The sequence below is a fragment of the Schistocerca nitens genome, chromosome 5, assembly GCF_023898315.1.
Source record: "Schistocerca nitens isolate TAMUIC-IGC-003100 chromosome 5, iqSchNite1.1, whole genome shotgun sequence".
NCBI lineage: Eukaryota > Metazoa > Arthropoda > Insecta > Orthoptera > Acrididae > Schistocerca > Schistocerca nitens.
Window position 1 is genome coordinate 236,508,921 of NC_064618.1, and position 12,429 is coordinate 236,521,349.

General features: G+C 42.1%; 1 protein-coding gene across 1 annotated transcript in view; it reads right to left on the reverse strand.

The window, feature by feature from the left end:
* LOC126260360 (chondroitin sulfate proteoglycan 4) overlaps window positions 1-10,963 on the reverse strand; it is a 577,728-nt gene extending 566,765 nt beyond the window's left edge. Inside the window, exon 1 of the mRNA XM_049957687.1 lies at window positions 10,718-10,963. Coding sequence (XP_049813644.1) covers window positions 10,718-10,963 — 246 coding nt within the window. The remainder of the gene's footprint in view (window positions 1-10,717) is intronic.
* Between the last annotated feature and the right edge of the window lie 1,466 nt (window positions 10,964-12,429).

A 12,429-nucleotide genomic window follows, 5' to 3' on the forward strand; every position in this document is an offset into this window, starting at 1 on the left:
CTTTACCGGTATGCGATAGGCATAACCTTCCAAAGAAGGTAAACTAAGTGCCCGAAATCGGTAAAGAAATTAAATATCTTTTATGCAATTAGTTGCTTATTATTTCATTATAGTGTCATGTTTACCAGCTGTGCAAGAATGAATCCGGAATTTGGTTGTAATAATAAGACGTGTGTTGTTTGAAACTGCTAAACACTACTTTATTCAACATAATCTCCATTTCTCCCACCTCTCCGGCAGGCTATGAATGTCGCCCCAAAAACCAGTTCTTCTTTCGAAGCGAACCAGTCAGCGAACTATTTTCATACGAATTGAAGCGTTGTAAAGCGAGAGCGTGTTCCAGTGATGCAAATAGACGGTAATCAGACGGAGCCAAGTCTGAAGAATAAGCCGCATGCCCTAGTATTTCCCAACTGAACGCCTCGACCGTTTCCCTGACCCGTTTTTCTGTGTGTGATGGGCCGTTATCATGGAGCAGTATGCCTCTGTATTGCCTTTTCCCATATTCCGGTCTTTTTCGCATAATGCCCGATTTAAATCGATCATTTGCTGTTGGTAGCGATCAGTGTTAACGGTTTCACCAGTTTTTAGCAGCTCATAATAGATGACACCCTTCTGATACCACCAAACACAGACCATTGTCCTCTTTCCAAAGCAATTTGGTCTTGCAGTGGATGTCGATGTTTTGCCTGGATTCGCCCATGATTTACGACGCTTAGTATTGTCAAAATATATCCATTTTTGATCACCTGTCACTATTCGATGGAGAAACGACTTTCTTTTTAGTCTGGCGAGCAGCATATTTCAGAAGTGGTCTTTCTAACTGCTTGCTGTCTTTCATTCAGTTCATGCGGAATCCATTTTCCCACATTCTGTACCTTTCCTATAGCTTTCAACCGAATAGAAACGGCATTAGCGTCACATTCAATTGTTTCGCAAGTTCCTGTTGAGTTTGATTATATCATCATTCAATAAGGCTTGAAATTCGTTGTCTTATAATTTTTTCGGTGGTTTCCTGCGCTCGTCGTTTCTCACGTCAAAATCACTACGTTTAAATTTTTTGAACCACTCAAAACGATGTGTTTTCCCAAGAGCATGTTCGCCGAAAGCTTCGACAACCATTCGATGCGATTCTGCAGGCGTTTTCTTCAAATGATAACAGGGAACCAATGCCGTCCGCAAATTGTTGTTCCTAGGCACAAAACACGACATGTTTACTGGTTTGAAACAGATACCAGTCTATGCCACCTGGGTTACTGTATGTTGACATTCTTCGTCAGCAGTTACAAGAAGCAGATGGCGCTGCAGTCGCGGTCTCACTGATGGCTAGCATACTTCTACACCTGGTATAGGAACGACCTCCGCAGACCGCCTTTGGCCGCAAAAGGTACATGATTTATGCCGACGTCGAAAGAGGCTCGAGTGAAGCTCACATATTCTGAGGATTCAGTTCTCCTAAAATCGTTGCCGGAGAAATTACTGTTTCCAAATATACTGACCCCTTTCGATTAGTACACAAATGACACTTTCCATTCATTTTGCGATCCACGTGGTTCCTTTAGACGAAGCTGCCCGAAGGAAATCTTATAAAGTCGTCATTTTATGCAAGAATGAGTTCGTTCTACGTTCTTCCAACTTGTGCCTTAGGATTTACAATAAAATGGCCATAGGAGTTCGTGTTACTGTGAATACCAGTTTTCATATGAAGCATATGCCGATTTCTTTTTTTTCCGGAGTACTGTTGCTGATGACTACCTTATAAGAAGAGACCGTGGTTACTGTTTAAGCTACCATGAAATTATTGTTGACTTATATATGAATGTGTTTTATGTTGTTACCCTCACACAATCTTGAAAATGCCGTGAGGATTTTGGGTGGAAGAAGGTTTGAAATGGTTTACATGCAATACAGATTTCTTTGCTCCGCGTGTTCAGGCGTAAAGGTGCGTGCTTTTGAATTATGATCTATCAAGCTTCATAAATACTGGTTTTAATAAATATTGTACATCATTTTTCATTTCTATTCACCATTATGTAGACGTGGTTAGATTTTTCGTACAAATAAAAGATCACTCTATGAAACCATTTTCAATTCCTATTATGTGTAAAGGCTAAAATAACATACAGTACAACTTCTATTGTCACTTGCAATTTTTTATAGTATACTTTAACTGCTCATGACATGCTAGAAGCATTTTCCTGTGTCAGCCAAACAAAACTGACCTCAGCTTCAGATCCAATATTTAAAATTGTATCTTTTAATGGATATCAACAAATCATTCTATTCATATACTGGGGGTGGGCATATGGCACCTGCATAGAATGATAGCGAAAGAAGTTGCGAAATACGAGGGACAGTCAATAAATAATCCAATGTATTGTTTTCTCGGAGATTTTCGGTCGAAAAAATGTGGAATTTGTTGTTCGCACGCTCTGAACTTTTTCTGGAAAGAATGGTTACGACACTATAAGTGCACGCTATAGGTTTAAATTCACATACGACCATACTGATTTTAGTTCTGCACGCTTTCTCTCAATACGTTAGTCGAATGATATGATGTTACCTGCACAACGCCTCGGCAGAGATCAGTTTCGATTTTAGCGTTGTGTATTTAATGACCACAACACCGAATGAACATAAAAATTTTACATTTGCCTTCTTATTCCACTTGCACCAACTAGTGCAAGTAACTTCGTTTTCTTTTGAGGAAATCATTAAATATTATGACCGAAGCATTTGTTCACTAACGTTTGGTATGTTGTAGAGTTACGAGAATGCCTACTGATACAAACGTTCGTAGAAGTCTTCAGGTTAGTATCAACAGAAAAGTTGGTTTTAACATTAGAGAGGTACGTGGTCCAACTGACAGTAAAATGTTCTTAGATTCCACGTATTTAGTGAACCAAGCTCCCTTGCCAGTCTTTAAAGTATAATCTGACCTACAACACAGCGTGATAATTCTCCTACACAACTGCCACTGGTTAAAATCGTGGTTAAAGTCGTATTAAGTGGCAAAAAATGTCCCAGGGTTGAACACTGATCGAGCTACGAAGCCGTGAAAATGCAGTCCGCTTTCGCTTTTGGAGCTACCAAGACCCAAGACACATGTACGAGTATTTATAAACAAGACATATTTTCGCAGCAGCTGAACTTCGTCGCCTGAGGCTAACGGATCTGAGTTGTCTTTATTTGGTGTCGGTGCTTACAACTAGGGTGCGGTTGTGTAAATAGTTTCTATTTTTGCATAGTAAGTATAACTATGTTTTTGTCAGTAGAAATGCAATCTGCTTGAAGTACTTTTTCACAGAAAATGAGTATATTGTAAAAGTCAAAAGCCAAAAGAAAGTGTGAGTGAGGGAGAAAGAGAGAGACAGAGACAGAGAGGAAAAAAATCAAAGAGAAGCTCTAATAACGATCCAGCAGACAGCTAGATGAAATATGTGGCATCATGTACATCGCGAAACGCCCTTTAGCTTTTGAGCAGCCGGCTTGCACATATATGCATTTATAATATTTAAAAGACCAGAGCACTGTTAAAGAGGTGCTGACATTCACGCCTCGATTCTCTTGTCAGCCCTTTTTGTGAGGAAAAGTGACAGTGGTAATCAAAGCGAATCTAACAAAACGTGATGCGGTCAAAGGAATTTATAATTCAGCAGGAGGGAAAACGTTTTACTTTACAAACCCACACACATCAAATGGCACGGTTTCGGAAGTGAGTTATGTTAACGAATGACTGTGCTACCTACACAACATGGTCTGCCGGTAGTACAGCGTCTGCTTTGTTGTAATTTCAGCAATACCCAAACACTTTGTATAACAGTGCGTTCTAATGTGAAATCAATGCAATTATGGAGTTACTAAAACGGGAAAACAGATCCAGCTGCTGAAACGTTTACCGTGCTCCTATCGTCTATGTACATAAGAGTACATATGTACCCTTACAGGTTTATCAGAACCCTGTCCACCTTGACTAACGTAAGAAACTATTCGCTCGGCTGTGTACAACTAAGTACCGTCGAATGTACTCGCGATGCGTGTACGTATCTGTAGAGGAGAAATGTGTCATTTCTTTGAAACAACTTTCGTGCCACCGAAGTACAGTTAAGAAACTGTGAGAACATTTCGTTACCATGATTTCTTGTTTACTGACATGACGTTAAACTTGTTTATTTTTTATGATTTGTTCTTGCTATATGACACGTTCTTTACCACTGAGGGCCTCCTCACTACGTATCTAAGGAAGGAAAACTATATCTAAAAACGAGTCTAAAAAGAAAGTAACAGAGACGTCACTACAGAGGGAGCGAAAGCATTGATTACGGAAGTTTGGTCGTATTTTGTAAAGAAATTATCCACGAGTTAACCTTATAGGAAATTAGGGAATACGCAGTAAGTCTAAATCACCATACCCTGATATCAGTCCTGTCTCTTAACCAATACAGTGTGATTTAAATTAGGTGGAATATGAAATCTGGGATCCTAGTTTGCGACGTTGTTATGACAAATGTTTGTCTGCTGGCAACCACCATAGTACCTGCTCTCCACGTCATGAAAAATCGCTTTAATGTCTCTGTTTCATGCAAAAATCAGAAGACAATTTGAAATTTACGTGCGATGTAGATATCTAATTTGCCTCCAAGCATGTTAGAAAGCTACTCTTAGTTTCAGCAAGGACCAGAGCCGGCCGTTGTTGTCGAGCGGTTGTAGGCGCTGCAATGTGGGACCGCGCGACCGCTACGGTCGCAGGTTCGAATCCTGCCTTGGGCATGACTCTGTGTGATGTCCTTAGGTTAGTTAGGTTTAAGTAGTTCGAAGTTGTAGGGAACTGATGACCTCAGATATTAAGTCTCATAGTGCTCAGAGCCATTTGAACAAGGACCAGAGTTTCTTTAATGTTCTTGAAAGGCGTAAAATTTTCGCGTAAGAGAAGCTGTTTCAAACTTATAACGTTATGTCTCGATAACTATTGAAATCACTCAAGCAGATTTTTCCATTGATTACTAAAATTCTGGCTCGACAACGGGGCTTCCCGTAGTTTGGTATCGTATTTATTTTATTATGTATGAGCTACGGAAGATGGCCTTTTTTGTCAACATGAAACTCGTAATAAGTATAGAGGTTAAACAGTCTACGTCCTTCAAAAATGCCGTAAAATTTCTGAAATTGACTTAGCCTCTATAGTCTACAGTGTCTCCGCTATGCCCATCCTTAGCTTACTTTATCGCACATTAAAAGGCACGCGAGACTAAACGTTATACGAATACTTACTGTAACATTTCAACTGAGATCTGGCACGGACAATTGCCCATTGGAAGTGACAACGTAATGAGACCCGACATTCCCATTGCTGTATTGTTGGCGGAACCAATCCTTCCCATTAGGAGTCAACTAGTTTAAATCGGGGTACAAAGCATCTCGTCCCTTTTCTGTATTTCAGCGTACTGTTATAAGGAAGATGCACTATAATGTTAGGGAGATGAATTTGGAATCCACTGATATCGATCATGGCAGCTACGCAGGGATGGAACGAAATTTTATTGCAGTTGCGTTGCAGTATTTTTCAAGAGATCACTACGTTTGGCTTTTGACAGAATCGACAGCATCTACGGAACAATGACTGATAAATGCTAATTACTAGTAACCAGGTCATATTTCGTATTTTAGTGTATTAATCGTCCTTTAAGTTAACCAAAATTGTTCGCTTGTAGTTTGATTTCGCTCGTAAGATTGCTTTGGGGATGTGCCTACAAACACAGGTCAAGCACGACGAATTAAAAAATACAACGAAGTCAAGATAGATTTTCCATACTCCAAGTGATTATTACAGCGAACAATAGGTTGCTTCAACCTGCCTCTGCTGCTGAAGTACTTCCGTGTGGTAGCACGTAAGTCAACATAACACTTTTGTGACATCATCATACAGAAATAGCGAAACTTTTCGCAGTGACTCATATTGGTACGATCTCATGAAAATGTTAACCCTAGCGGCCCCGTTTATGCCACATAAGAGTAGTGGGTTCTGAGCTGATAAAGGTTTTAAAACTCTCCGATCTCATTGTTATCAACTATGCGAGCAGGACACAAAAATCCACATGAAATCAACACAATCGCTTACATGAAAAGATAAATACAAAAAGCTGATATAACTCTTCACTAAGGAAAGATACCAATCAGCGCAAAGAAAGACAAGCTTTCCCGTTATGAGATCGAATCAACACACCGGTCGTTTCCTAAGCAAGTATGCCATATTTTTATTTATTTTTTTACTGGTAAGTGAATGTATTTTATCGGGTACGAGGCTGGTGCAGGCTTGTAGATTTCAATTTGGCGATCTGCGTTCATCGTTTACGTTGTTTACATATACAAGTAGCTTATCATTGGACGTTTGAGGCATAGAGAACCCTGTTACAAATGGTTCAAATGGCTGTGAGCACTATGCGACTTAACTTCTGAGGTCATCAGTCGCCTAGAACTTAGAACTAATTAAACCTAACTAACCTAAGGACATCACACACATCCATGCCCGAGGCAGGATTCGAACCTGCGACCGTAGCGGTCGCGCGGCTCCAGACTGTAGCGCCTAGAACCGCAGGGCCACTCCGGCCGGCACCCTGTTACAGAACTTACAACTACAGTAATATAAGCGGTGAGTCGATACCAGTATTTGCATTTCAGAAGCTAGCGGCGCTAACTACCATTATACAGAAGCGGTCAAATTTTATGATCAACAAATAGAATGGACCCATACTTCGATAAGATGTTTAGAGAACAAATTTCAAATATTGATAATTTATATTGTCATCTTATACGAAGTTCAATGGGTCAGTCTGCTGAAGTGTATTCTCGCTTGTGCGTGCAGTTTCCTCATACTCTTTGTTGTATGTTCTTTGTGGAGGATGTGCAATACAGGATGTTAATATTTAAAATTCCAATTTACAAACGCTGTAGAAAGAGAACCAGTGCTCAGAATGACAACAAATTTCAACAGAATATTACTGGGGCAGTAGAAAAAAAAAAAAAAAAAAAACTGAGGAAAATTTTATTATTTATTAACGTAAATAGGATCGGCTGCAAATGACAGGACGATGGCTGGCGCGCAACATATTCAATATTTTGTCTACTTTTATCTGCCACAAGCTGAAATCGAGAAAGAGCATATTCCAAAACAGATCGGAGTGTCTCGGGGGCAACGTTCAGAATGCACTGCAGAATGCGTGCCTTTATTTCAGCTACTTTTGTGATTGGAGCACTGAACATAATATCTTTCAGATAACACGACAGCTAGAAGTCACAAGGATTGACATCAAATGCTCTGGACGGTCCTACTGTAGCAAAATGACGGCTGACGTTCGCGAAACGCCTGTGCAGCAGCTATTTCACTGGCAATGCAATGTGCGAAGGGGCGTCATCTTGCGTAAAAATGGTCCTACCTACACACCCATTGCGTTGAAGGGTTGGAACGACTTTCGTGCGCAGAAGAATCTCATAGCTTTTACCAGTGGCTGTACAGGAAACAGGACCCGCGGGACTCATCTTCTAGAAAAAATACGAACCTACGATAAGCGATGTTGTCAATCAGCAGCTTACAGTCGCCCTTGAAGAAAAAAAAAAAAATGTTAAATGTGTGTGAATTCCTAAGGGACCAAACTGCTTAGGTCATCGGTCCCTAGACTTACTACTTAAACTAACTTACGCTAAGAACAACACACACACATATGCCCGAGGGAGGACTCTAACCTCCGGCGAAAGGGGCCGCGCAGTCCGTGTCATGGCGCATCAAACCACGCGGCCACTCCGCGCGGCACCCTTGGAGACTGACGCGGTACCAGTTGGTGTGCGTGCGGATTTTCTGTTGCTCATATTCTGCATATTGGCATGTCGTTGGAGAAGATGGTGAGACTCGTCTGTTCACAGAATACTGCATGGTCTTTCATTTTACACCTCTACGAGAGAGAGAAATTCCACAGCGAATGTTTGGTTTGCTGTACACGTGAGCAAGAAGCAACTCCTGACGTGGGTGATTTTATGGACAGCAATGCTGTGTGTTTTGTAGAATTTTATGCAATGTGCGTTAGTAAATCCCTCCTCCAATACTGTGGCTACATCTGTGACAGATATCAGATTAACATTTTTCCTTCCTCTGCCGGCCGGCCGAAGTGGCCGTGCGGTTAAAGGCGCTGCAGTCTGGAACCGCAAGACCGCTACGGTCGCAGGTTCGAATCCTGCCTCGGGCATGGATGTTTGTGATGTCCTTAGGTTAGTTAGGTTTAACTAGTTCTAAGTTCTAGGGGACTAATGACCTCAGCAGTTGAGTCCCATAGTGCTCAGAGCCACTTGAACCATTTGAACCTTCCTCTGCCACAATGAACTTCGAAAGAACCTGTCTTTTCGAATTTTGTAATCATTTTCTCCAGACCCTTAGCAGACATCGAACTAACGCTTTTTTTCACACCCTTTAGTGTCCATAACTTCTGCGGGGCTACTGGTGCACAGCCGATGTACTTGCAAAAGAGCTTTACGAGAATTGCGAGGTCGTTCATGGAGACAGTCATTTTGGGCATCTCGGACGCAGACTGAGGGACAGCCGTATGTCGCACGTCTTTTGATGTGAACATTATGATGCTTAGAGCGCCATTTATTGATCAAATTTTCGTTTTATTCTCCCTTTCGACGCTTCACTCCGCGACAATAATATTCTGTTCAAATTCTGAGCGTTTTAAAACTGGAACTTAAGTCATGGACAACCTGTGCATCGATTCGCAGGAGTTATTTACTTTCCTGGAAGTTCTGAGCATCTGACCGTCCTCACAATATTCCATTTTTATGGAAACTACAGGAAGTTGGTAGCGTTGAGTCACCTTTCACGAATTACCCTGTAAAATATCCTCATGTATATTGGCACTGAGCTGCAGGCTAGAATGTGTCATTGCACGACAAGCAGTTTCCTTCACATTCAGTAATTACCAACAAGCAACCAATAAATAAACAGTCGAACAATCTGCACTGATGATCACCAATCTCACAAAGTACCTTAAGGGGACCACACCGTGGTTCACGTCGAAAAAAATCGATTTTCCGTTTTCAGCATATTGCGATAGATTAATGTTTTATTTAAGTACTCTGAAAAGTTTTGCTGAAAATTTTTTTTTCTAGCATTTCAAGACCATTTTTCTACCACGTGTGTTTACGTGCGACGCGCACTTTCCGGCATATATTTTAGATTGCACGTTAGAGATTTTTTTTACTCCCGAGTGTGTTGGCTAACCTTGGAATGCAACGGTCGGTATCCTTTTGTTTCTGCTGTTTGTAAACAACACGTTTTCAAACATGCGTTTAGTTTTGTTCAAGTGAGATTGCGAGTAGTTGTTACAGAAAACTTGCTGGTATACTATGGGCAGGCAATTGGGAGAAATAAAGAAAATCTGGAGGCAATGAAGAGAGATGTTTGGGCCATATTCTTCCATATCTACTGATGATAAGCCATGTCATGGATTGTGTCCATCAGGAGAAAATTCGTGCTGCAAATACAAAAGGGCTCAGGCAACTGAAGAATCTTATTCTCACCAGAATTCTCTTCCTGCTGCTGTTATTACAGCAATTAAGCCTATTTTCAGAGACATGGCTCATCCTGACGACCTTGTAAGGAAATGTCTGCATGGGCAGACACAGAACCCAAATGAATATTTCGACAGCATAATTTGGAACCGCCTTCCTAAAACTGTATTTGTAGGCGTGCATACAATGAAACTAGGAGTTCATGATGCTGTTATTACATTGAATTGTGGTAATATTGGAAAGTGTTGGGTACTAAAAAACCTGGGAATTAATCCTGGTGAAAATATGATCACTAGGCTGCAACATCGCGATAAAATGAGGATAGCCGATGCAGACAGGTCTGCATCTAATATGGCCAAGAAAGCTAGACAAACATCCAGAAAGGTGAAGAAGAAGCTGGAAGACCTGCTAGAGGCCAAAGAAGGGCCATCATCATATGCAGCAGGACAATTTTAATTAACTGTAAGTAACAAATTTCAAAAGTTTTTCCTTTAATGTTAATTTCCAGCAGATATTAGAAACTATCATTGATAAATGAATGAAATTTTCAGAGACACTGCATAACATAAAAAGCCACCTCTGGTACTACATTAATTAATATTCCCCATTAGGAAGTACAAAAATATATTTTCTACGGAAAAAATTTAATATTTTTTGTTAATAAATTTTAAAAAGTATTTCTTAAAAACTATAAAATGGATAAAGTAGATTTTAGTGTTTCTGTGAATTCTTATGGGACTTTACTGCTGAGGTCATCATTCCCTAAGATTACACATTACTTAACCTAAATTATCCTAAGGACAAACACACATACCCATGCCCGAGGGAGGACTCGAACCTCCGCCGGGACCAGCAGCACAGTCCATGACTGTAGCGCCTGAGACAGCTCGGCTAACCCCGCGTGGCTAGATTTTAGTACAGTTGACTCTATTAACATCATGTAACGTACAGTAAAATATTAAAGTCCTGCATCAAACAGTTTTTTTTTCAGAAATGGATCAAATACTTGCCTAAATTAACATGGTTTAGATGGGCAGGGTGTGGTCCCCTTAACTGAATCTGTTTGCGTTTGTGCAATTCTTGGTACTCTGGAACCAGAAGGAGGGCGGCTTGGCGTCCTGAAGCAGTCTAAGGCGGCGGCTGCTACGGCGTACCGTACCTTGAGTCTGCCGGTCTCGAGGATGACGAGGCAGTAGTCGATGCGGCCGGCGGCCAGGAAGAGCATGGCGTCGGCGCGCCGCGTGCGGAACCGCATCTCCAGCTCGGTGGTGCTGCGTGCGTCCTGTAGCGGCACCGCGATGTAGCTCGCCCCGTAGAAGGACGCTGCAACAGCAAGGCAGCCAGGGCCGGCGTCAGCCGCCGCAAAATAGGCACCGCCCCCTTCTTTCTCTCTCTCTCCATGCATTCCCTCTCTAAGCTCGTAACAGCAAGATAGGCTGATTTAGTGAACAGTAGGATAATGTGTTGCATTCTCTTATTGGTAGGTGTGGGCAGTTCCAGTCACTTACAAATTGGAAACAGGAAGCATTGCTTTATTTACAACAGTTTCATGTGCATATAATTATTACTCTGCAATTTGCAATTAAGTGCCCGTTAGAGGGTTCATAGAACCACCTTCAAGCCATTTCTCTACCGTCCACTCTCGAACAGCGCGCAGGAGAAACAAACACTTAATCTTTCGGTGCGAGCTCTGGTTTCTATTATTTGACGATGTTCATTCCTTCCTTCACTTAATAAAGGCAAGGCCTCCGGTCCAGATTGTATACCAGTCAGCTTCCTCTCAGAGTATGCTGATAAAATAGCTCCATATTTAGCAATTACACTACTGGTCATTAAACTTGCTACACCACGAAGGTGACTTACTACAGACGCGAAATTTAACCGACAGGAAGAAAAAAATGGTTCAAATGGCTCTGAGCACTATGGGACTCAACTGCTGAGGTCATTAGTCCCCTAGAACTTAGAACTAGTTAAACCTAACTAACCTAAGGACATCACAAACAGCCATGCCCGAGGCAGGATTCGAACCTGCGACCGTAGCGGTTTTGCGGTTCCAGACTGCAGCGCCTTTGACCGCACGGCCACTTCGGCCGGCCAGGAAGAAAATGCTGTGATATGTAAATCATTAGCTTTTCAGAGCATTCACACAAGGTTGGCGCCGGTGGCGATACCTACAACGTGCTGACATGAGCAAAGTTTCCAACCGATTTCTCGTACACAAGCAGCAGTTGACCGGCGTTGCCTGGTGAAACGTTGTTGTGATGCCTCGTGTAAAGAGGAGAAATGCTCACCATCATGTTTCAGACTTTGATAAAGGTCGGATTGTAGCCTATCACGATTGCGGTTTACCGTATCGCGACATTGCTGCTCGCGTTGATCGAGATCCAATGACTGTAAGCAGAATGTGGAATCGGTGGTTTCAGGAGGGTAATACGCAACGCCGGACTGGATCCCAACGGCCTCGTATCACTAGTAGTCGAGAAGACAGGCTTCTTATCCGCATGCCTGTAACGGATCGTACAGCCATGTCTCGATCCCTGAGTCAACAGATGGGGACGTTTGCAAGACAACACGCACAGTTCGACGACGTTTGCAGTAGCATGGACTATCAGCTCGGAGACCATGACTGCGGTTACCCTTGACGCTGCATCACAGACAGGAGCGCCTGCGATGGTGTACTCAACGACGAACCTGGATGCACGAATGGCAAAACATCATTTTTTTCGAATGAATCCAGGATCTGTTTACAGCATCATGATGGTTGCATCCGTGTTTGGCGACATCGCGGTGAACTCAAATTGGAAGCGTCTATTCGTCATCGCCATACTGGCGTATCACCCGGCGTAATGGTATGGGGTGCCCTTGGTTGCA